The following is a 23523-nucleotide window of genomic DNA, read 5'->3' on the forward strand; positions in this document are numbered from 1 at the left end:
AAATGAATATGCTGTTGTCTCGCTGCTACAGTTGAGAAAGTGGCTGTGTTGTGCAGATTTTTGGATATCCACTCTGTGACAAAAAACCACCTACTGAAGTACTCTTTGGCTCATGCATTCTGCTGTTTCCTGACTGCTGTGGAAGATGTCAACCCAGCAGTGGCTACAAGAGCTGGACTATTACTTGATACCATAAAGAGGCCAGCTTTACAGGTGGGTGCACTACATGGGGAAAAATACATTCCAATGGGAAACTGGCTTTTCACCTAGATTTCAGGTGTGCAGCATCACAGTCACTGCTAATACCTCTTTAGGCAAGCGTTATTGGTCTTGGTGCTTGACATATGCACAGAATAACCAAGGGAAATGATACTGCCCTACCCCCAACTCTGACTCATAGAACCACATACATTGGAAAAATTAGTTTTTAAGATCAAGTCCAACCATAAATACTTTAATGACTGCAGTGGATTACTATTCTGTTTGAACTGCTGTTGTAGAAAACTGTAAATGTTTCTTTGATTATTTGAAAATAATTTGATATTTTTCAATTAAAAAAATACATTTCTAAGTATTACGAGACCCTGCTGAGTTCACAGTGAGAAAATACATTTGAGCAAAACCAAACATGCTTCTGATCTTTTAAAGATTTACTTAGCCATGTGAATGTGAGCCTGCCAATCACATGATTAAGCAGATATGTAAGCAAGAAAAGATAAAAAAGAGATTGAAATATTTTTAAAAATAGATCTCATAGAACAATTCAGTTCTAGTTCTCTGGAGAATAGAATGAATATGTATTTTAAATAGTTCCAGGTTACTGCCTAAAAAAGCTCTTAATATTTGCTAGTTTAATTCAATTTTGTACTCTTTCAAAATAGTTTTGAGAACTTGATTTCAGTGATACTGTTACTGAACTTGGGTTCAATGAGACCAGTATCCTGGACTTTCATATTCAATATGTGCGATTTCTTCTCAAACTTAAATCTTCACACTGCAGAGAAGATTCTGGTGTAGATAATCTACAGAAGAATTTTGAGGCAAGGTGCCTCTAATACACTTCAAAATGTAATCTTTCTTCCCTGTTTAGCCTTGGTGATTCACTCTTGTAATTAATGTCTCGATTCAGTTACCTAAATGTAACATTTTTCTCAGCTGGAGAGTGTGAGCAAAGTACTTTGATATTGTTTACCAAATATGCAGTAGGATAGAACTTTGCCTGTACCTTTGTATTACTCAAAATCTTAGAAAATTCTACATTCAAAATATGATGCTTATTTATCTCTTTACTTACCTTACTTTCCCTCTGATATCAGTAGCATTAGTTCTGATTTAAAGGACTTGATAGAAAAAAGGAGCTAAACATTGGTCCTGCATTAATTGACAGGAGAAGTTATGAGCTTGACGTCCCTTCAATTTAAAATATCCTTAAAAGATCTCATATCTCAATTATGTGTTGTTTTCTTTGTTTCCCTCTATAGGGTCTCTGCCTCTGCCTTGATTTCCAGTTTGACACAGTTGTCAAGGATAGGCCCACAATTCTTAGTAAGCTTTTGCTACTTCATTTTCTAAAAGCAGATATCCCAGCTTTGAGCTGGGAGTTCTTTGTGAATCGCTTTGAGACCCTGTCTTTGGAGGCACAGCTTCATCTGGACTGCAACAAAGAATTTCCTTTCCCAACAAGTAAGCAGAATTCAAATAAAACTGATCACTTTTTATTGGCTTCTGAAATTTTAGCTGCCTGCGAGAGTCTGAGAGAGTTGCAGGTCTCACGTGTATAAATTCTCTGAAATTGATTAACCTACCAAGCCAAAATAAAATAAATTGAAGTAAACTTTTTTTATTTCCTGAATACAGATTAGGCTGTATTCTGTTGCACGTTTGGTTGTCATGTTTAGCTCTCACTAGGATGTGATTGCCAGCCTTGGTTGAATTGTGATCTGGTTCTATGATCACCTGCAACCCACATTAACCCACTTGTTGCACTCTAGAAGTTCTAAAGTAGTGTCATTTGCTATTCTCCAAGTCCCACATCATTCCAGTACTGTCCTGTGATGGTCTGTACAAAATCAGCCCTGGGACTTGTTTAACCCACAAAAAAGCCCCAGTGTATGGGACACAGCATAAGAGATACATGGACTCCTAGAGCCAGTGCTCAGTTAACTATTTTTGCAGTGACACGTTTTAGAATGTTTGTTCCTACTTGGTTTCTTGATGAGAAACCAAATCTCCTTCATTTCACTAGAGAGGTACTAAAAATTAATTCATGCATCATTTTTTAGAATGCTGAATAATTGTAAACTTCCTAACCCAAGTGGTGGCCTATGAGTCAGTTCTATTTCCATCTGATTTTCCTGGAGGAGCTGGGAACAGCTGTTTGAACAGTGCATGTTCCCTCAGCAGCCTAATGCTTTCTTCTACTTTTGCATGGAGCCCAGAGCCTAAAAAAGTCTAGGTGTTATGACTGTTCCACTGGAGAGGGGTGGAACTGCAAAGGTATTTTCTTTTCTTTATATGTGAGTAGCTTGACCCAATGCTGGGAACTGCTGCTGTGGCCTGAGGAGGGAGTCTTGTCATTAGTTTTTAACGCCTCTGGCTGGAAATATAGGGAAATATCTTTAAACAGGAATATTTTTGAGTGATTTAAAGTAAGCAGAAGATAATTTTCAGATTTATTTTTAAGCTTTCTCTTTCCCATTTCAAGGAGATGGGTGATGCAAAGAATGGGCTCACTGACTTCAGTCACTCAGATGATTAAACTCAAAGGGTTCCAGTGCACTGTAGAAATGAGTATGGAAAAGTATTGGTGATCACATTAAGACATACAGTGATACTGCTGATAACACCACTGTAACTCCATAATCAACACTCACAGGTGTTTTGAGTTCAGAATCAGGATGGTAGGTGCAGGCAGAACAGGAGGTTAGTAAGGCAAAACTAGAGGCCCTGGTTAGGTATGAGTGCACTAAATGTGATCCATACTTGTGAAATTTCTGCCCTTTTAAATAGGGACACCTCATATTCTCTTAGACTGAAATTCAGTTTTTGGTTTCAAGAATCTGTTTTTGGCCAAATAACAGCATAATTTTTTAACACAGTTATGCCTTTTTGGGGTTTATGGTTTTCAGAATGAGAGCATGCAAATGAGTACCTTGCAGATGGACCCCGTGGGCCCATTTGAAACTTTCTTGGCTTGAGTGGGACCCGGGGCCCAGTTGCATTTGGCACTTGGCAGCAGTAGGAGCTCCCCATGCTGTGGAATGAATCCTAACTTGGTCCATTGCATTTGCAAAGCTATCACTGCTGTCCGGACAAATGTGGCCAACCTCAGTGATGCGGCAATGTGGAAGATCAAGAGGGCTCGTTTCGCACGTAACCGTCAGAAGAGCGTGCGCTCCCTGAGGGACAGTGTGAAGGGACCCGCCGAGTCCAAGAGAGCGCTCTCCCTTCCAGAAACCTTAACCACCAAAATTCGTTGAGTATCAATTTATGTTTCTGTGACACACCTGTATCTTCTCCCCTGGGATCATATCCCGTTGATGGGTACACGTTGTAGCTGTCAACATTTATCCAATTGGGATGGCAAATTCAGGTGTCTGGCTTCTTTGGGTATTACTCAGATAATGACAAGTTAGTGAGTTTAACAAAGAATGTGTCTAGATGTGTCTGTGTAAAATGCCAGAATAAAATGCTCCCAGACTAGTTTGTCTTTTCTTGATCTCAATTTTTATTTGTGGCTAATATGCAGTAGTTTTGTCTTAAATAGATACAGATTTTACAGAAAAAATCCTCTATTACTAATATATTTATTAATTATAATTATTAATCAGTACATGCAGCGTATGCTAGACATCTTAAAAACAGCTGTTAATGTCTCAAATGAGTTTTTGAATATATTCAGAATTCTGTTGTTAGGGAAACAATGTCCATGCAACACATCCTTCCTGCTGGCTTCTACAGGAGGACCTAGGTGCTGGAAAACCATAGGATTGTATGGAGTGCCATGCAGATACCTTTCCAAGCAAAAATAAAGCTTGATTGTTCTCATTCAGAGAACCTTGCAAACACAGATTAGTCTTTATATTCATATTGGACCTCTCATTGCTCTTACCCATATAATAGGAACTGATAAAACTTTCAAACCTGTGCTAGTGAACTGTTAACTTAAAAGGTAATTTTCTTTTCAAAGCTCTCTTTGTCTCTTCTGGACATTCCAACACTGCAATATATATTCTTTCCAACACAATCCCCCAGAATATTTTGGGATTCTTAGGTAATCCTTCATGACCAATTACTGATGCTGCACAGGGTCAGCTGCCTGTGTGCTGACTCTTGTACCGACAGAAATAAATGATGGAGAAAATTAGGGTTATTGAACAAGTTGTACAAAATCTGTAGGGCACACAAGTGACGTGTTCCAAGTAGTTACAGTCACTGCCTGACAACAGTGCATGAGTAAATGAACATAAATGTGCTAGCACTGAATATATGCTAAGTGTAAGATGTCAGTGCTGCCTTACTAAACAGAGTTGCTCTTGTTTTTTTTAAAGCTGTGAGCTTGACCAGACATGAGCAGTCTGCACCAACACTTGGAGGAACACCAGAGCAAACACCAGGTGGGTGTTACAAAGGAGGTGTGTTTTGATGGAACAGGAAGAGGAAGGCTCTAACTCTTGACTTGCTGAATCATGAGATAAACTTACACAAGATGGAAGTTGTCTAAATGGCAGAGTGAATCACATCTCAGCATGGTTCCAAAAAGTGTAAATTGAAGCTTTGCTTTCAGTCTGTACTGAAAGCTGCCTTATAAGTAAGACTTTGGAGTTGAGAGGTGGTTGTTCAGAGTCAGTCAGCTGCCAGCAGTGCCTCACCCTCCTGTGTTTGATTGCCCACAAGTAAATATTTTCTGGACTGGCCCCATGGGTCACCTGTTTTGAGTTTGATTTTTGAGTTGGATCTTTGAGTCCTTCAAGTTTTAAAGACAGCAGATGGAATCTTTTTGCCTGTCAGTACTGTATATTACACCCGTCTCCTCTGCAGGCTTATAGATATCTCAAGTCCCTTATTTTGTATTTACTAGTATTTTCTGAAGATGTCGCCCTCCTGTCAGGCTTCTGTAGAATAGGCAGCACAGCAGGATTCAAGTAATCTCTCAATAATGTGGCTACTGACAGTTATTGCTCTGAGTGCTGTGTAGACTGGTGATTTGGAAGTGAAAAGATGTCAGATTCAGATCTTTCCATGTTCTGTCTTCAAGACTTGGAATACTTCCAACAGATGCAAATTCCTAATCAAAATATATCAAGTTATTCAATGATTAGCTGAAAGGAAGATACTTTGTCACTGTGAGAGCTGACTAAGCTGTGAAATGAAATAGGGGAGTTTCTGAATTTGCAGGATATAGCCCTGCTGTGCGAGCCCAGTGGGAGCTGGAAATCAACCAGTCCCTTACAGAACATACGTGTGGGTTGTCACAAGATCACAGAGGGAAAAAGCAACATAATGATGGAATAAGCAGGTATATCATTGGATGATTGTTCTTCATTTAATGGCATCAACCACCTGCTAAATACTGGGCTTAAAGGAATTTGTTGCAGAAGAAGTGTCAATCTCACAGTAGGCATTGTTACCCATTGTGGTTTTATTAGATGTATTTTGGTATCTCTACACTTTACTTTCCAGGCTTAGGTGTTCCATCACCTAAGGTTAAAACAAAGTTTCCACTAAAAATGTGTATATAAAATGCTTAATGTATCTAGTAACTACTGATCTCAAGAAAATTCTGACAATATGATTCAGAATATGACAGATGATTTGGGAACTAGAAGACTAATTACTGTCCCTTTTCTCCTGCCCAATATTTATGATTTCTTCCTAAAAGCTTAAATGTTTGTAAAAACATTTTTTTGAGGTTTGTTTCAGTTTCAAACACTGCACTGGGGTACTGAGCATATCTGATTCTGCTAAGGAACTGACTGGCTCCTAAATAGAGACCGTACATCTGTTGTAGAAAAACATGTATTTTATACGTAGCCTTTGAATGAACCAATTTTCATGCTCATCTGTTCTTTCTAGATCTAAAACAGGCATCCTTGCACTGTCCAAATGCAAGCTGAATTCAGTGTGCATTCTGTATGGATTAAACACCAGGATCATGTATTTGTTCCTGTGTTCTCTACTGTATCCTGAGCAGTCAGTGAGAGAGTTTCATTGATAGGGATCATAGCTGGGATGATGAAGCATGATTTGGTTCTGATCTGATGCTTTATGTTACATTGTGATGTACCTTTAAGTAATTTGAAGGTAAAGGGGTCTGATATAAGGGGCACATGAATAAAGAAAGGAATCTTTGCAGGTAAGGCTAGATTGAATTCAGGCATGGAGGCTGTGTATTACCCGGCTATCTGTGTGTTTGGTGATGTGAGAAGGTTTTGATGAGGACTGGGGATATGTGTGTGTATCTATATACCTTGTATAGGCACATACAAATGCACATGAATTTTAAGGGATTAAAGTTACTTCAGCCACTGTAAAGACAGAGCTGTCTTGGTTTTGCATTCCTAGCTTGTATTTAAACAGCCTCATATAATAACAGGATACCCTGTATATTGTGTTGATAAAATGAACATTTAGTTCAGGTTTGATATAACCTAAGACTCATTCCAGACAGCAGAAGTTTTTCAGATTCTGAAAATCTATTGATTAAACAGGATTGTACAGCTTTTGTAGATTTAAACAAGTAGTTTTTCATTGCTGTTTTTTTTTGAGGTTCCTACATCAGAAATAAAAACAGTGTAACTGACATTCCATAGACTTGATCCTTAGTAGAGCTATGACAAACAAATCAGAGTGAAGTTCTGTTCACTCTGTCCTGCTGTATAGTTTTCCCTGAGGGTAATGTATGAGAAATGAGATCTTTAGTGCATCAGAAGGTGTAGTTATATTTCTGGAAAAGTAAAATGTCAGGAAAAGTCCTGGGAAGTATCTGTTAGCTGGTGTTAGAGTTATGAAACACGTTCAAAATTGAACATTTTATCACTGAGCTTCTAAATTATATTGTTCAGCAAGTGAAAATAAAATGGTTTAATCTTTTTAGATTAATTACTCTTTCTATTTGGAGAACCAGTATTTATTTAGAGCCCAATGATCTTTTCATTCATTTCATCTTATCTCCTTCTTTACTTTATTGAAAATCTCACAACATATTATAGAGATGAAAATAAATAGGGCTGAATAATACAGTCAGATACAGTCCTTAGGAAAATTGTGTCTTTAATGATATAATTCCATAGAAAATTTTAACCTGGGTGTAATATTATATAAGAATATAAGATTATTTCTCAGTTTATGTCCATGAAGCTAAGATTACTTTCTGTGTACGTTATTGAAGTACTTCTGGAAATGGTTTTTGCTTTATTTCTGATCTAATTATTACAGAATTCACTGTTTTCTATTTGTATCTGCAAATCTTGGTCCAGCAAAAGCTTTGGTAGAGAATTTCCATTTTGAAGGAGGGTTTTTAAGTAAAAAAATCCCAGTGAAAACTGTCTGGAAAAAAAAAATATGGTATAACATAGACTTCATTATTTCTTCTAACCCAAATAAGACCAATAATGAAAAGTTATTCTTAATAGAAGTGGATCTGAAAATTCCTGCTCCCTCCATAGCTTCAATTTTCACCTGTCACAGAAATGACAAACATCTCCCATGCTTTGCAAAACAGCCAAACAAATCTTTGATCACCCACCAGTATAAATGCAACATACTTTAAATTTTTTTTAAAAAATTACAGACACTGCAGTTCTTGTGAAGAACCTAAGACAGATGCAGTTGTACCAGCAAAGGAGTCCTTTGTCAGAATAGCACATCACATTGAGAATATGGGTAAATTATTAGAATATTAGAATATTAAAATAACACTATTTATTTACAAGTTATTTGTAGTAACACAAGTTATTTAAGAGAAATACAGGCTTGTACTAATAGGGGGAGTCTTCATTCTTTGTATAATCATTATTTGGTACAATTTTTAGTATTTCCTACCCTTGCCATTTTGTACATTTTCCACTGGCAAAGACTGATGTCTGTTAATGTTTACTGAGGAGAGACTGACAATCATACCAGATGAGAACTTGGTGGGATTTGGTGGACATGGAAGAATAATAATGTTCAGTTTGGGGGAAATGAACTGGGATGGGCAATAAGGTGCTCCACTAAATATAGGAAAGCTGAGAAATGGAGTTGAGTGTACAGGGTATCAGAGTTTTCTGTAGAAGAAACAGTAGGTGTTTCTGCACTGTTGGACCTGAGGCAACAGAGGAGCAATGTCCTCAGAAATGCATGCCTGTCTCCTGCAATTTCACTGTATGTATTTGGGCAGAAATGGAGGAGTGAACTCTGGAAAAATAATCTGGTGTGTTCTGTACTCTTTTTCTAGGATTTACAGAGTTTACACAGTAATCTCCAATGTCTGATATCAATGTCTCTTGTGCCCATAGGACAACCTTCCCCAGAAAATGATAATACAATAAAAGACCTGCTGCCAGAGGATGCTGGCATTGACCATCAGACTGTCCACCAGCTCATTACAGTGCTCATGAAGTTCATGGCAAAGGATGAGAGCAGCGCAGAGTCAGACATCAGCAGTGCTAAAGCTTTCAACACAGTCAAGCGCCATCTGTACGTCCTGCTTGGCTACGATCAGCAGGAAGGATGCTTCATGATTGCACCCCAAAAAATGCGTGTTTCGACCTGCTTTAATGCCTTTATTGCTGGAATAGCACAAGTAGGTGAAGTCACTTACTAGTTTTTACTGCTATTTATTATTGCCTGTTGTTGAAATAATGGTAGCACAGCCTTCTTTGTAGCAAAATAATAGCTGAATGAGGTAATCCTACTTAAACACTTTTCCAGCTTGTGAAAGAGTCTAAAGTTGCTGCATCACTGGCAAAGAGACTATAGTTTTGTGTGCATGGAGGCATACAGATACTACCACTGTATGAAAAATCAGAGACTGCTTCTAACCTCTGCCTTCTACACTAGCTTTTGAATGCCTTACTTTCCTCATGAGCCTTTCCTCCTTTCTTCTGGGATTTATACATTCGTGTTTTGCTTCCCAATGTGAATGGTCTGTGAACTCTTCAACATTCTTCACCTCGTAGGAGGTTCATTTTTCTTTCTGACAGCGGGCCAGGACTTTCTGTTCTCCCTTTCCTAGGGAGTACTATTGCCATAATGAACTTTTGCCTATATTGCTATGATAAATGACCAAGCACATCCTTGCCTTGTGCCTCCTTTCTCCATCATGTAAAGAGGACCATAATTTTCTACCTCACAAGGCTCTTCTAAGGCTCAATTAATTCCCACTGATAGAGTAGTGGGCTGAAAAATGTTCTGTACTTGCAGTGGAGCATCATCATCACTTCAACGCTTTTTCCTTATCACAGTCTCTCATAAAGGATTACCTTAGGGGAAGAAGAGGGCTGTAATTTCAGATGTCTGCTGTAACCTTCAAACATTGCTCAAAGCTATCCTTGTCTCTTCTGGACCTGCAGTTCTTACTGATATTTTCAGGTTCATGCATTGGAGTCAGTGATTTTTCAAAGTTAAATATTATGTTGATAGTTGGATAAACTGTCACAGCTGGGGAGATGTCAGGTATCTGTATTTCAGGAGGCAAAATAGATGGTGTTAATGCAAGCTGGGTAGCTGCAGATACTTTGGGTTCCATTGTCCCAGAGCACTATGGCTCAGTGTTAATCATCTTTCATTTGTGCAGTTTTAAATTAAAGAGTGTAAAAGGAGATTCAGACCTCTTGCTCTTGTATTGAGAGTCTGGAAGTGGCAGTTCAGATCACAGGGCAGCATCTTTCACGTTTGTGTTTCCAAGTGTTTTCCGAGTTTGGAAGCCCAAACTTCAGAGATTATAATTCGCCTGATTTTCAGAAGTAAACCTTACTGCAGCTGTAAATATCAGCCCCTGCCTTTCTCTTCCACTTTTAAAATGTCTTGTGTGAGCCAAATTCACCATTTGTGTTTAAAAACTTTATAACCGAATTCTAGTTCCTCTGATTTCAAAAGGAGAATACTCCAGGATTTTTCACTGTGCAGCAGACATCAACTTTAATTTGTATTTTTGGAAAATTCTTTTCTTAGCTGTAGGGCTGCCTTTTGATTGGAATCACCTTTGTTGCAAGAGAAATGTCATGTGCAATCTGAAGATGTATTTACAGAGCGGAAACTTAGTACTGAGCTCTGAAGAGATCTATTTCAGTTGCTCTTCTTTCCCAAGCCATAAATACTTGCCGTCAGCTCCACAAAAAAAAACAACAAAAAAAACCAAACAAAAAACCAAACAAAAGTTGGGATTAGGTTGTCTTGCTTGTTCTTTAATTTTGATTCCAATCTTGGTTAGAGTGGACAGTTCAATTAAAAAAAAATAGTCAAATGTCTCAGTATTTTTCACGGTCAACTCCGAGCGTTTAGGACTCCCGAAGGCCCGGGTTTCTCTGCAGTGGCCGTGCTTGCCCGCGCGGTGGCGCTGCTGCCGCAGCGCGTTGGCCTGGCGCGGGCTCCGCTCCTCCCCTCCCGCGGCCTTCATTCCCTTCTTCCTTCATTTCCTCATTCCCTCATTCCTTCATTTCTTTATTCCCTCATTCCCTCATGCCTTCTTTTGCTCAGCGCCAGGCATGTTCACGTTACAGGATTAGGCAGGGCTCTGTCTGCTTTGTATGGATGAGCTGTTCCTGGCCGTGCTGTGTAACTATCGCTCCCTGAGGGAGCATGGCATACTGGGCTGGGGCCGAATCTGGTGATTATAAGTCATATATTTGACTGGCTCACCCTACATGGATAGACGTGGGATTCATCTGTTTAGCTCTACACATGCAACACGAGTATTTGAGACAGCTGCACATCAAACTGGAGAATTTTAAAGGGAAAATCTTCTGGTCAGCTTGTTGAGGAGAGAACATGGGACCACGAGTTTAGTGTTTGTAAATTAGTCTCATCTGCTTGTTCTGATTAAAACAAAAAAAACCCCAAAAGAAGTATAGACTGTTTAGATGTAGAGAGCTGCTGATAAAGTTCAGTAAGTCCACTAAAAGTGCAGGGGTGTGTTAGATTTTGGGTGTTGTGCTGGAGTTGCCTTGGCCTGCTGTTACACCTTCCCGGGTGTAGGGCAGCATCAGACACGAGGCCTTTGCGGAGCCTTGTCATGATCTAGTTTAGCTGTTGATCTCAGCATGTGTGATTTTAGAAATAGCTCAGGCTGGAAGTCTGATAAAAAGGTTGTGAAAAATGGCATTGCAGTTTCAAGTGAAAACACAGTCGTGCCAGGGTAATGGAATATATGGCTTCACTGCACTTCTGAATCACTCCTAGGATTCAAACCACTGGCCCCAAATAGCGTGGTGCTCTTCAAAGGTCATGATAGAGGCAAGGCGTGTGACTAACAGTAATCACAGCAACCTGTCTGCAGCAACACCACTACTTAAGATCGATGAGCATTTTATTTAGAGCAAGATATTTTTCATTTGCTTTACTCTTGGATCCTTTAGGATTTGTGTGCTTAAACTTCCTGCATAATATAGTAGACGCTCTTACCTTTGGTGGAGAGTGGGAACCTAGTGTCATTACCTGATTCCAGAACCTGGGGCTTAAAAAACTCTAATGCCTAATGTTGCAAGCCTATTGAGAACAAAAATGAAAACTGCCATTTTTGTTAAAATGTTAATACAATGTTAATACAAAGCCCCCAAATAACCAAACTACTCAGCCTCCAAAATTCACAAGTGCATCCTGTCAAACATGGGGTGTACATGATATGGTTTTATGTATTGAGGCATGATCAACTTGTACTATAATACAAGGCTATTTCAGCATAATATGTTTTATGAACTTGCCAGTGTATCTTAAAATTTAAACTGTGCTGGATGAAAAGCTTTCAGAACACATTTTCTTTGTTTTATTCTGCCTATCTGGCTAAAATGAGAAGGTGGCAAGCTGGCAGAAAGCTTTTAAATGGTAGTGAGATTTCCTTAAAACCACTGATTTCTTTTCCCTTACCTAATACCTCAACTGTAATCATTATTTTGTTTTCTAACATCAGTGGATTTGGTTTTGGTGAGGTAACTCCTGTGTTCTTTTCAGGTGATGGACTATAACATTAACCTGGGAAAACACCTTCTTCCCTTGGTGGTGCAGGTGTTGAAATATTGCACTTGTCCTCAGCTAAGGCATTACTTTCAGCAGCCTCCTCGCTGCTCTCTCTGGTCCCTCAAACCTCACATTCGGCAGATGTGGTTAAAGGCTTTGCTTGTTATTCTCTATAAGGTGAGTGGTCTTAACAAGACAATGTCCACAGAAAAATTTTCAATTTGAAATTTGTTACAGGGAACACCTAAATGTATGGCAAGTGAATGGAACTGTAAAAGACAACTTTCTTATACTTACTCGCTACATTTAATTTCAGTGTCTGAAATAGTTAGGATTTAGTCTGTTACTGACTTCCTCTGTGCTTCTGCAGTCTTTGTCTTTCAAGAGTTTACCTGAGGAAGGAAAATATGGATATTAGAATAGAAAAATGATGTATGAAATTCCAGTGAGGAGTATTTTGAGTAACTTAGAATTAGTTTTAAAAAAACAGTAATAACTTTAAAGGGGGGAGTGTGTCAGTTTAGCAGTTTGTATTCTTCAGATAAGTGATGCTTTTTAGGAAATGCTGTTAAAATGTAAGGTATTTATGGAGCAAAGTGAGCTGAAAATACTTTTGATGTGCTTAACAAATTTCTAGCAGGTCTACAGGGTGTACAAGGAAGTGCAGACATTAATGTTACTAATATGGACTTCTAATATTTTATTAAAATGATTTTGTGTACAAAGATGACAACAGTCCTGCTTCTCATGATATATTTAGAAGTGTATAATCAAGGGAAGGCAAAGGGCATCCAGCTGACAATATTATTGTAATTTTTCTGTTTTGCTGCCTAAATGCTTATCCAAGGAGAAAAGTTAGTTTTTAAGCTGAAGTTTTTCTCTTTTGCTGAACAGTACCCCTACAGAGACTGTGAAATCAGCAAGATTGTACTTCACCTAATCCACATCACAGTCAATACCCTCAACGCTCAATATCACAGCTGCAAGCCCCATGCAACTGCTGGCCCTTTGTATAGTGACAACAGTAACATAAGCCGATACAGTGAAAAGGAGAAAGGTACTTTCAAAACTCTAATTTGTATGAGAGTCATTGGTTTAATTCATTAAGTCTTGCAGATGTTGTAAAAATGGGTAAATATGGTCTGAACTTTAGAACTTAATACTTGGAATTGAGTCTGAAGTGTTACTTACCTGACTGACCAGTATAGGCAAGTATGGTAAGAGACATTCTCAGCTGCTCTGTAGGCTGAGCATAACACAGTGGTCTCACATCCTGTATGGGAGTGTATCTTAGACTTAAACACCATGTCTGGATAGTCCTTGGACTTTTCTATGGCAGTGCTAGCTGATCCTGCCAACACACAAAGTGCAACCAGCCTGACACCATATTCTGATTTTACTTTGTAATAAAGTGAAATAGTAGCACATTGATGCTGAAAAGAGAAGGCTATGAATTCAGTCTGTAGTTTGCTTTTCTCTTTAAAGGAGCGGAAGTTGACAAGGTTAATGCAAATGTGTAGGTGGATGTCTAAAGGCAAAAGAAGGTTCAATACTTTGTGTCTGATTGTGAGCTCTGTATGTGCTTGCTAGGTGTTGCAGAGGTACTGTGATGGTGTGAACTGGTGTAAACTTGGGACTTCAGATGCCATGTTGTCACTGAGTGTAATTCCTTAGGTTTGTGAAGTTAGTTACATAGTAAGTGTTAATGAGTAACAGGTTCTTTTGATATTCCATAGCCTTCCTTCAGTTATTTTGCCTTTTAGCTGCTTATTTGCTGTTTACATCTTCCTTCTCAAATAGTCTTTGTAGTATGCAGCAAACTCTTCTGAAGAAAAATCTGAGAAATGCCCTTGTTTTCCTGTCAGTACCTTTTCCTCTTCTGCTGCTTGTTGCTTGTGAAAAGATTTCCAGCAAAACAAGAGCACAATATTTAGTTTACCTGAACACCTTATTACCCTGCTCTAGCAAATTAAAGCAATCTTAATGTAGATTTAAAGTACATATTGCATAACCTCACTCAGTTGGACATTTTGTATTGCTAGTGGAAGGCTAAGAGGGTTAAGACAACTGTGGCCTTACTGTGAATTTGTCTTTGTTTTGAGACAAGTTGACTTAATTCATAATGACTTACTTTTATAATGCATTTCTAAAGTGCATTAATTTTCTGGATTGATTCTGAGAGGTTTTAAAGACAAACTGAGGTGCCCAAGTACCCAGCTTGTCCAGTACTGGTTCCCTGGGTGGCCTTGTGTCTCATTTCAGCATTGTTCCTTATGTTTACAGTAAGGAGAATAATATTTACTTGCTTTCCAAAGCTGTTGTGAAGGACTTTGGGTTGCACAGGGAGGTAAACCATAAATGGGCAAATGTTACTCTGTAAATACTGTCTTAACCATAGGGCTTGTTTTCTTTCTTTGTGGACGGGCTGCACGAAAAGGAGGATGTAGAAAAGTTTTCTTTTACCTCCAAAAAGCAGCCAATGTATTTTCCATAGGGACTTGGAAAGTTGAAGCCTTTCCCACCTTTTCTAAAGAGACTTGTTTAATCAGTGGCCAGGTAGAGTCTATGTGCTGCTGTCATCATCAGAGGTGGTTTTTAGATAGTGAACAGATGAGGATTTGGTTGTCAGGCAGCAACAATTCTTATGCTAAAGATGGATTTCCCCGCTACTGAACTTCCTTCCAAATTTTTGTGCCAAACTTCGTTGTGGGGATCATGAGTGTTTCGGGGACCAAGTGTACAGAGTGCTGTAGTATTGATGCTAAATATTGTGACAAGAAGCATTTGTTGCTAAGGGGAAGAAGAACTTACACATAGGACATGACATTAAAAGTGATCTTCTAACTTATTAAAACCAGTTCCTGTAGAAATTCTTGCTATCAACTTTGATTAATTTTTCTGTATTCATCATTTCAATTATGTATCTTGGCCCTGATGCCTTTAGGTGGCAGTTTCATAGTTTGACATGTACTAGCAGCTTCCCAGCAATTTCAAAGTAAAAGATATTTATGTCTCATTTAAGTCTTCAGTTTTTGTCCATTCTAGCCCTTTGACTTACTTTCCTCTTTACTCCCAGACACCAAATGCGTTTCCTCTCCATATTTGCTTGCTAGAATAAACAAGGCAAACTTTGTTTTTCTTTTGAGTGCTCTGTTTTCTTTTTTGTCATGGTAGTGTTTCTTATTTACTTGGAGATGAATCACTGGACATAGAATTACAGAATGATTCCACATGATAGATATGGATTTTTTTTTTCTTTTTTTTTTTTTTATAATAGCCATTTTATATAGATGATATGGCTTTTTTTTTTTTTACCGATAAATGGATTTGGGTCTTTCATTCTCTTTGCCATTTTCATCTGGCTGATCTCAAATAAGGGCATAATGTTTTACTATTACTACTTAAATCAATAATTTCGTAATTCATACTCTTAGGTCTTATTCTATTACTATTACCATTATTCTATTACTATTACCATTACCAAGATGATCCATTTCATCCTTTTTCACTTTCTTATTTTGCTGGTTTATTACTTACCTTGCAGTTCTTTCACTAATTTCCATCTTCTTCAATTTACCATTTCTCACTGAGCACTACAGAAGTTCCTTACTCAAGTCAGTGTCCTGATCTAGTGTATTTCCAACTAAAGAATCTGTATTATTATCAGTAAAGAGGATCAACTTAGAATGGTAAAAGCTTTGTTATGCTTTTGTTGCACTGGAACCCATTTTTCATTTGTCTCTGACCTTAACTCAAGATGTAACAAGAATGACAAACCTGGGATACAAATTTTCTTACATACTTTGTTTTTTAATTCAAGTTTAATTGACACTAGCTGAGGTTTTGTTACATAGCTTTCCATTCAAGAAATTGCACTCTCTTAAGAATAATAACATTTTTTCTTTTTCCAGCAGAGGAAGACAGTGTTTTTGATGAATCTGATATTCATGATACACCAACTGGACCTTGCAATAAAGAGTCTCAAACTTTCTTTGCAAGACTGAAAAGAATTGGTGGCAGCAAAATGGTGAAATATCAACCAGTTGAGATGAATGCTCAGAGAAGTATGAATTATTTTTTTGGTGTAAACTCATGCAGAAATACAATTTCCTACTCTCAGTTTCAAGCTACCAACTTTCTTAGTAGAGTTGGTTGCACTGCTTAATTTTAATATAACTACTCTGACTCTGAAGAACACTCATTTCCAATGAGTTATCTTTCAGGAATCCCAAAGTAGGCACTTCAGAGTAAAAATACCTAAAATCAGCAGTTGTTTTTTGAAACATTAAACTCTCTTGAATTAAAAAACAATTAAGATGATTTTTTTGAATTTTCTTCAACCATTTGGCTGAAGACTTTTTACTTAAATTATTTTTTCCCAGAAACTGATTTTGTTGATAAGGTGGGGCTCTATAGTAAGCAAATTTGTTGTTGCTGCTGCAAATATTATGGTTTTCCATTGGCAAAAATGGGGTTTTCAAAAAGTAGGAACTATTTTGATTTCAAATTTAGGTGTCTGGAATCAACAGCCTGAAAAAAGTTGAAGAGATTTTCACTACCATCCACCTGCCTGTTTTTTTTTTCTTTTAGGTGTTTGCAGAGGGAGGGGAAGTGATTCTGACTTGAGCAGACACTTGAACTTCTATCACTGTTTGTGATATATGGAGAATTTTGAAATATGGAGATATTAATGATTAGGAATATTCTGGTTTATGTGAAAATATGTAAATAATAATAATAATAACAACAACAGCAACAATGGTAATAATTGAAAATTTTCTCAGTGTGTGTGTTCACATAGCAAAAAATCAGTGCAGTGGCAGTGCCAGAAGGTGCAGCTGTGCTCACTGCCATTCTCCCCAGGATGAGGAGGGAAGACTTGAGTGTTGTGATAGCTGCTGGACCCTACTGGGTTCCAGGATCACCAGGGAAAAATTCTCTGATCTCAGGTTTGTGCTGCAATATGCTCACTGCCAATACTACCCTTGCTTCTTGAATCAGAAGCATCCATTTTAAGCCTGTTCTGCTGCAGTAAATAACAGGTGTGCTACATGCAGCCATCCCAAGTATCTGTGGAAATTACATGCCTATGCCGCCTCCTTTCAGTGCACAAGGTTAAACAGTCTATCTTCAACATACATCTGTCCAGGACGAATAGACTTTGGACAGCATTTAGGTAAACTCTACTACCCAAAATAGCCGATTTTTGTTATTATTTATTGTAAAAATCCATGTAATTTGAGGTTAAATCTGAGGTTAAAATATAGGCAATTTTGACTAATACTGGGCTTGTATTTAAAATGTCAGTCATGTTGAATTGTGATATAAAGATGAAGGTATCTGCTGAAAGTCTCCAACTGAGGTAGTATTAGCTTTTTCTGTTTTGATCAGGTGAAATAGAGCTGGCTGAATATAGAGAGACGGGGGCCTTACAAGACAGTATTCTCCGCTGTGTGAGAGAAGAAAGCATTCAGAAAAAAAAACTGCGCTCTCTAAAACAAAAATCTCTTGATATAGGGAACGCAGACTCCCTGTTGTTCTCATTAGACGAACATCGCAGGAAGTCCTGCATAGACCGGTGTGACTTAGAAAAGCCTCCTGTCCCTGCTGCTTACACCACGCACAGGCAGAGCGATTATGGACGGTCTCGGCAGAATTCTTCTACTAAAGCTGAAAATATAGACGCACAAGAAAGCCTTCCCCATACAGAGAGTTTCCAGGAAACAAAAAGACCTGTCATCCCAGAGGTTAGGCTAAATTGCATGGAAACCTATGAAGTGAAAGTGGACTCCCCAGTTAAAACTGCTGGTCCCAAGGAAGATTTAGATCTGATAGATTTGTCCTCCGATTCAACGTCGGGTCCTGAAAAATATTCAGTGCTCTCCACTTCAGACAGTGACTCTTTAGTCTTTGAACCACTTCCTCCCCTTAGAATAGTGGAGAGTGATGAAGAAGAAGAAACAGCAAACCCTTCGAATGATGAGGTCTCTGGCAAAACTGCTGTTTCATCTCCAATTCCTATCAATGTGTCTGCACTCAGCCTCAGCACAACTCCGCTGGTACAGTTCAGCATTGAAGATTGCTCCAAGGACTTTAGTTCTAAGGATACAAGCAACAGTGCTTCAGCAGGAATAGAGGAGGTAATTTCCACTTCTCCCAAATATCAAAAGGAGTCTTCAGAGTTAGTTAAGCCAGAAGAATTTCAAGACATGTCCTCTGGAAACTCACTAACGCTGAAACAGAAAAGGGACCTGCTGCAGAAATCATCTGCCCTTCCAGAAATGTCCCTTGATGATAACTCTGAGCTTGGTGTGGAGGAAATTAAACCCAGTGGAACAATTCCAAGCCCAAATGTAAAGACAGTCCTTATCAAAGTCCCCGAAGATTCTGAAAGGCAAACAGAAGGGGATAAACTTGATACCAATACAGAGTCTGACACCGAACAAAACACAGAGCAGAAACAAGAAGGGGAGACTGAAGAGTCAGAATTTAAGATTCAGATTGTTCCTCGCCAGAGGAAGCAGAGGAAGATTGCTGTGAGTGCTATTCAGAGAGAATACCTGGACATTTCTTTTAACATCCTTGACAAGCTGGGAGAGCAAAAGGAGGCAGGTGAGCTTACTCACCTGATCAAAAGGTTTATTTTTGTGTGAAGGTTTTAGTAGCAGATCTGTGTAAGGAGATGTATGTATATATGGTGAGACGTGGGTATTTATAGCATCTGAAGTGCTAGCTGAGTGCTTTCAGGTGCTTGTTTCTCACAAGGAATATGCTAATCATTCAGGTACGATGAATGTGTGAAGGGCCCATTTGAAAAGGAAGTGGAATTCTGTTATAAAAACACTCATTCTGATATCCAAGTTAGGAAATTAAACTCCCTGTCCTCTTTATGCTGGGAGTCAGAAAAATGGTCATATTTCTGTGCCTTTTATCCTGCTAATATAGTCCAGGCTACACTGATTCTCTTTTGGTGTAGTGATTTTTGGCCCTTATTTCTTTACCCAGCATAAGGCAGTGGAAAGCAGAATGTATCACAAAGTGCAAGGCTGAGCAGGCTGTGGACTTCAGAAGTAAGAGCATTTGGAATTAGCCACAGTTTGCATCTAGACATAGACATAAACATATCTTTTGTATTTATACACTAAAACCTGTTTGTATCCTTCTTTGAACTGGGTGTCCACAAAGTTTTCATGGTCTGTGCTTTTTAAAGATCTAAAATTCAAAGATGGGTAATCCACTGTGTACCCTAAATTTTTTTTCAATGCAAAGATTTTTCACTAAGTTTTTTCAGGTAGAGAGAAAGGGAGTTTTAGCTTTTCCTCAGATTCCAATTGGATCTATCAAACTGTTTGAAAAACTGTACGCTGTTGCCTTTTTAATTTCTTGGCTGTTTTTTTCTCCCTAGGATTTTTCAGTTATTAGAATCTTACCAGGTCTTTAAACATATTAATGAAAAAGGACAGAATCTGTCAGGCCTCAGTTCTTTGTTGCCATTAAAGTGAGGGGGAATATTTATGCATTCCTGACTGTACTTTTTTTCCTAATTACTTCAAAGGGAACCACAGTACAAATTCTTCTTAGGAAATTCCACTTTTACAAGGTGAAATTGTTCCATGTAATGCTAGTTACACTGTTCCCTTTATGTTTCAGGCCTGTCATCCCATTTATGGTTCTAATAAGCTGAAGAACTACTGGAGCTTTATAAAAATTAAAGAGAGCTGAGTGCTTTTGAACCTTTCATATAGAGAAGCGTGGTTCTCTATATGAAATTGTTCAATTAGACTCGGTGCTTTTTTTGACCATTAACGAGGGCCAGTTTTCATGCAGTGATGAACACTGTTACCCTTGGAACTGCTTGGAAGGGCCGTCCCAGTTCTGAAACACCACGTGGAACCTTTTTAATGCAGAGTTTTAAACTGTGAATCTTCAGGATCAAATACTAGATCAGCAGCCTCTTGAATAAAAACTGCTGATATGTTGGAGTTAAGGCTTTTAAAAGATGCTGAGCTGTCACTTAAACTAGTTTTACATCAGTGGTCTCTTTTATTTCCATGTTGGTGGTTCCAATAATCACTTGAGTGGAATCATTATCAAATTCTATGTGCATTTATTAATCGTGAGTTCTAAAGACCATAGGCAGAATTCTCCTTTAAAAAGTGATTTTAAGAAATACATCCCTGTGCCCCTATAAAAATTCTTATGACAAACACACTGAATCCTGTTAAAACTACTGGGAATGCCAGATGGTGAGTGGATGACTGAAATGATGTGAAAGGGCATCTAGGGAGAAGGATGATAAAAAAACTTCATTGATTTTAAATGTTGAGAGTTTAAGCATGATTTTCACATGCAGATCCTGCTGCCAAAGGACTTTCAACACTGGAAATGCCAAGAGAGTCATCATCTGCACCAACCCTTGAAGCAGGTGTTCCAGAGACAAGTAGTCACTCTTCCATGTCAAGTAAGTTTACCTCTGGTTTGAGGATTAAAATCAAAGTTACTGCATTTGTGCATGAGATATGCATCATGTATGGTAAATTCCTTCCTCTGAGTTCCCTTGATTCTTCGAAGTATAGCTGTTTTGGATATCATTAGAACTGTTGAATCTCTGATGGTCAGCAGCATTTTAATAGCTAGTAGCTAAAGATTTTCTCTTGGGACATGGAAAGTTTGACAAATGTGGTTTTCTTGAATTAAAGTAGGTAGCAGCTGAAAGCAGTAATTCCACTAAAGCTGAATGTTTATTTTCCTCTGTGAGAAAGCATTGTCAACTGTCAGTGCACAGAAGCAGATGAGAGTCCACAGGACTGTTACTATGGCCTTTGGTACATTTTTTGCTGTACCTTAGGGAAAAAATTTCTTGCAATTTTTATAAAATCCCTTGAATGCCACTTCCTCAGCTGCTTGCTGAAATGTGGTATCTCTTTATCTGGGACTCCCATAACCATTTCAGTTGAAAGTGGACTGTGTTGTGTAAAGCAGACATGACACATGGCTTAACAGAGCACATGACAATAAGAAGGTGGAGGTACCTTAGAACACTTAACAAAATTCAGAATGGTGTGTGCATCTAGGTACCACATCTGTAGGCCAGTGGGACAGAACTGTGGCTAGTGAAATAGGGAGGGGAAATAACTTATTTTGATACCAATGAACTGCTAAGTCAGCTCAACTGTCTTACTGAACTTCAATTTCAGATTGCTATAGCAATGTTAAATTTTAGTTTCTGAAATTCATCATCTGCTAATTTTTTTGGAAAGAATGTCTGGCTTATTGAAGGAAGAATGTTATTTTAGACATGGCTAATTGAGTACCTCCCCAGTTTTCCCACAAGCATCTCAGGTCATGTGCATCTTGCAGAGTACATTTGTTGGCCACCTAATATACAGATGTCATTTATTAAAGCAGCTCAAGAGGTGCCAGTTAAGACCTATCTCTCTTGCTTTTAGCCTAGTGCTAGTGGTTCCTGTGAATTCCAGCATATGAAACTGGGAATGGTACCTATATGATGTTGAGCCTCCATTCCTATGTAAATATTTCTTTTCTCTTTCTGGAAACTTGCCTCAGTTTCCAACTGCAAAAAGGGATATTAGTTCTTCCATTGTGTCTCTTGTACATTTAGACTGAAATGTTTTTAATCTTCTACTATGTATTTTACAGTGCTTTGCATAGTAGTCCCTGATCTGGCCTGTGAGCACAAGACACTTCTGTAACACTAATAGCTAACATTACTTGTTCAGCCAGTGCCTGGCCACACAAAGCAAACATCTTTGACTGCAACAGGAAGATTTTGCCTTTGGACTTCTCTTTTTGAGTAGAGAATTCTACAGAAGGATTGACCAGATCAGTAGATAACAAATGAAAAGTGTTGCCAGCCACTGTATGAAGGTTATTGACCTTTTAATGTGCTTGTTAGGTTTCTTGTAGAAAACCTGATAAAAGAAAACTTCCTCCCTGTCATGGTCTAACCCCAGCCAGCACTCAAGCCCTGGACAGCACGATAGGGGAGAGAACAGGAAGGATAAAACCTGGAAAACTCATGGGCTGAGAAAATGACAGTTTCGTAGGGAAAGCAAAACCTGTGCATGCAAACAGAGCAAAACAAGGAATTAATTCACTGCCTCCCATGGGCAGGCAGGTGTTCAGCCATCTCCAGGAGAGCAGAGCCCCATCACAGGTAATGGTGACTTGGGAAGATGAAATCCATCACTCCAAGTGTGTCCCTTCCTTCCTCCTTCTTTCACCCACTTTACATACTGAGCATGATGCAATATGGTCTGGAATATCCCTTCAGTCAGTTTGGGTTACTTGTCCTGGCTGTCTCCTCCCAGCCTTCCGTGCACCCCCAGTCCCCTCACCAGTGTGGCAGCATGGAAAGCAGAAAAGGCCTTGGCTCTGTGTTAGCCCTGCTCAGCAATAATAAAACCACCTCTTTAATATCAACCTTTTCTTCAGCACAAATCCAAAACACAGCCCTGTAACAGCCACTGTGTCGAAAATTACCCCAGCTGGAACCAGCATACCTCCCTTTGCCACTAGTCAGTCACAGGCATGAAAAGTCACATGCTGGTCCACAGCAGTCATCCTGGATCCAACACTGTTCAAAGGTTGGCATCTGATATTTTTTGTCTTTTAGATTTTTTTTTGTAGCTCTCTGGTGGTTTGGATTTTGTTGTTTTTTGTTTTTTCCCCCTTTAACTTACCATTATTTGAAATCATTGCTGTCGTTGAGAAAGGTAGATAATCCTTGAAATCCAAACCTTCTCAACAGTAGCCTGATTATGTGATATATTCATGAAATTTTTTAAATTACAATCACAAAAAGCTGCTAAGAAATTTCAAAGGGATCCTCTTCTCTATTTTGACAGTCATCTGCACTCCAAGCAGTCTTGTCAGTTCTAACATTAATTGCTGTTCTTTTATCAGGAAATTCTATGCTTGATAAAATGATAAAACATCTATTTAAAATCATTGCCCTGGAAACGATGGAAATTCTATTTTTCTCTTAATTTGCTGTGAAAGGAAGCTGCAATATAACTTTTAAAAGTGAAACATAGAATGGTCTCTTGATCTGGTTCAATTCCACAAGTTCAGTTATTCCAGGACTGCTTTGAAGAAATGCTGTACTTCGGCCAAAAATTGGAGTTTAAATGCACTTCAAAAGGATGTAACTGGAAAGGATGTAATGAGGAAAAACTTAAATACTTCATCTAATAAAATAATTTCAGTGCGGATTTTCACTGAAGTTTTGGTTTTGGTTGTTGTTGCTCATGGCCTGTATTTGTTTTGTTTTGTTTTTGAGGGAGTACTCTGCTTACTCTGAATTTTAAACTGTCTGATAGAAAATTAGTAGAGCAAGTTTAGGAG

At 38.5% G+C, this 23523-nt stretch overlaps 1 protein-coding gene across 13 annotated transcripts in view; it reads left to right on the forward strand.

Annotated features, from left to right (window-relative positions):
- The window catches only part of UNC79 (unc-79 subunit of NALCN channel complex), a 105846-nt gene that overhangs the window by 40347 nt on the left and 41976 nt on the right, over positions 1-23523 (forward strand). For 8 of the 13 annotated variants that reach the window (XR_015288801.1, XR_015288802.1, XM_086895978.1 and 5 more), the window contains 10 exons: positions 32-213; positions 1482-1683; positions 3295-3474; positions 4551-4616; positions 8499-8785; positions 12151-12333; positions 13051-13213; positions 16068-16220; positions 17548-18768; positions 20510-20617. Coding sequence is in view for 10 of the 13 variants with exons in the window: in XM_086895978.1 (XP_086752104.1) it covers positions 32-213; positions 1482-1683; positions 3295-3474; positions 4551-4616; positions 8499-8785; positions 12151-12333; positions 13051-13213; positions 16068-16220; positions 17548-18768; positions 20510-20617 (2745 nt within the window). In the remaining 3 variants the exon portion in view is untranslated. The remainder of the gene's footprint in view (positions 1-31; positions 214-1481; positions 1684-3294; positions 3475-4550; positions 4617-8498; positions 8786-12150; positions 12334-13050; positions 13214-16067; positions 16221-17547; positions 18769-20509; positions 20618-23523) is intronic. The other 5 variants (XM_086895980.1, XM_086895973.1, XM_086895975.1 and 2 more) reach the window with 2 other exon arrangements.

Source organism: Cyanistes caeruleus, chromosome 6, assembly GCF_971803275.1.
Source record: "Cyanistes caeruleus chromosome 6, bCyaCae1.hap1.1, whole genome shotgun sequence".
NCBI lineage: Eukaryota > Metazoa > Chordata > Aves > Passeriformes > Paridae > Cyanistes > Cyanistes caeruleus.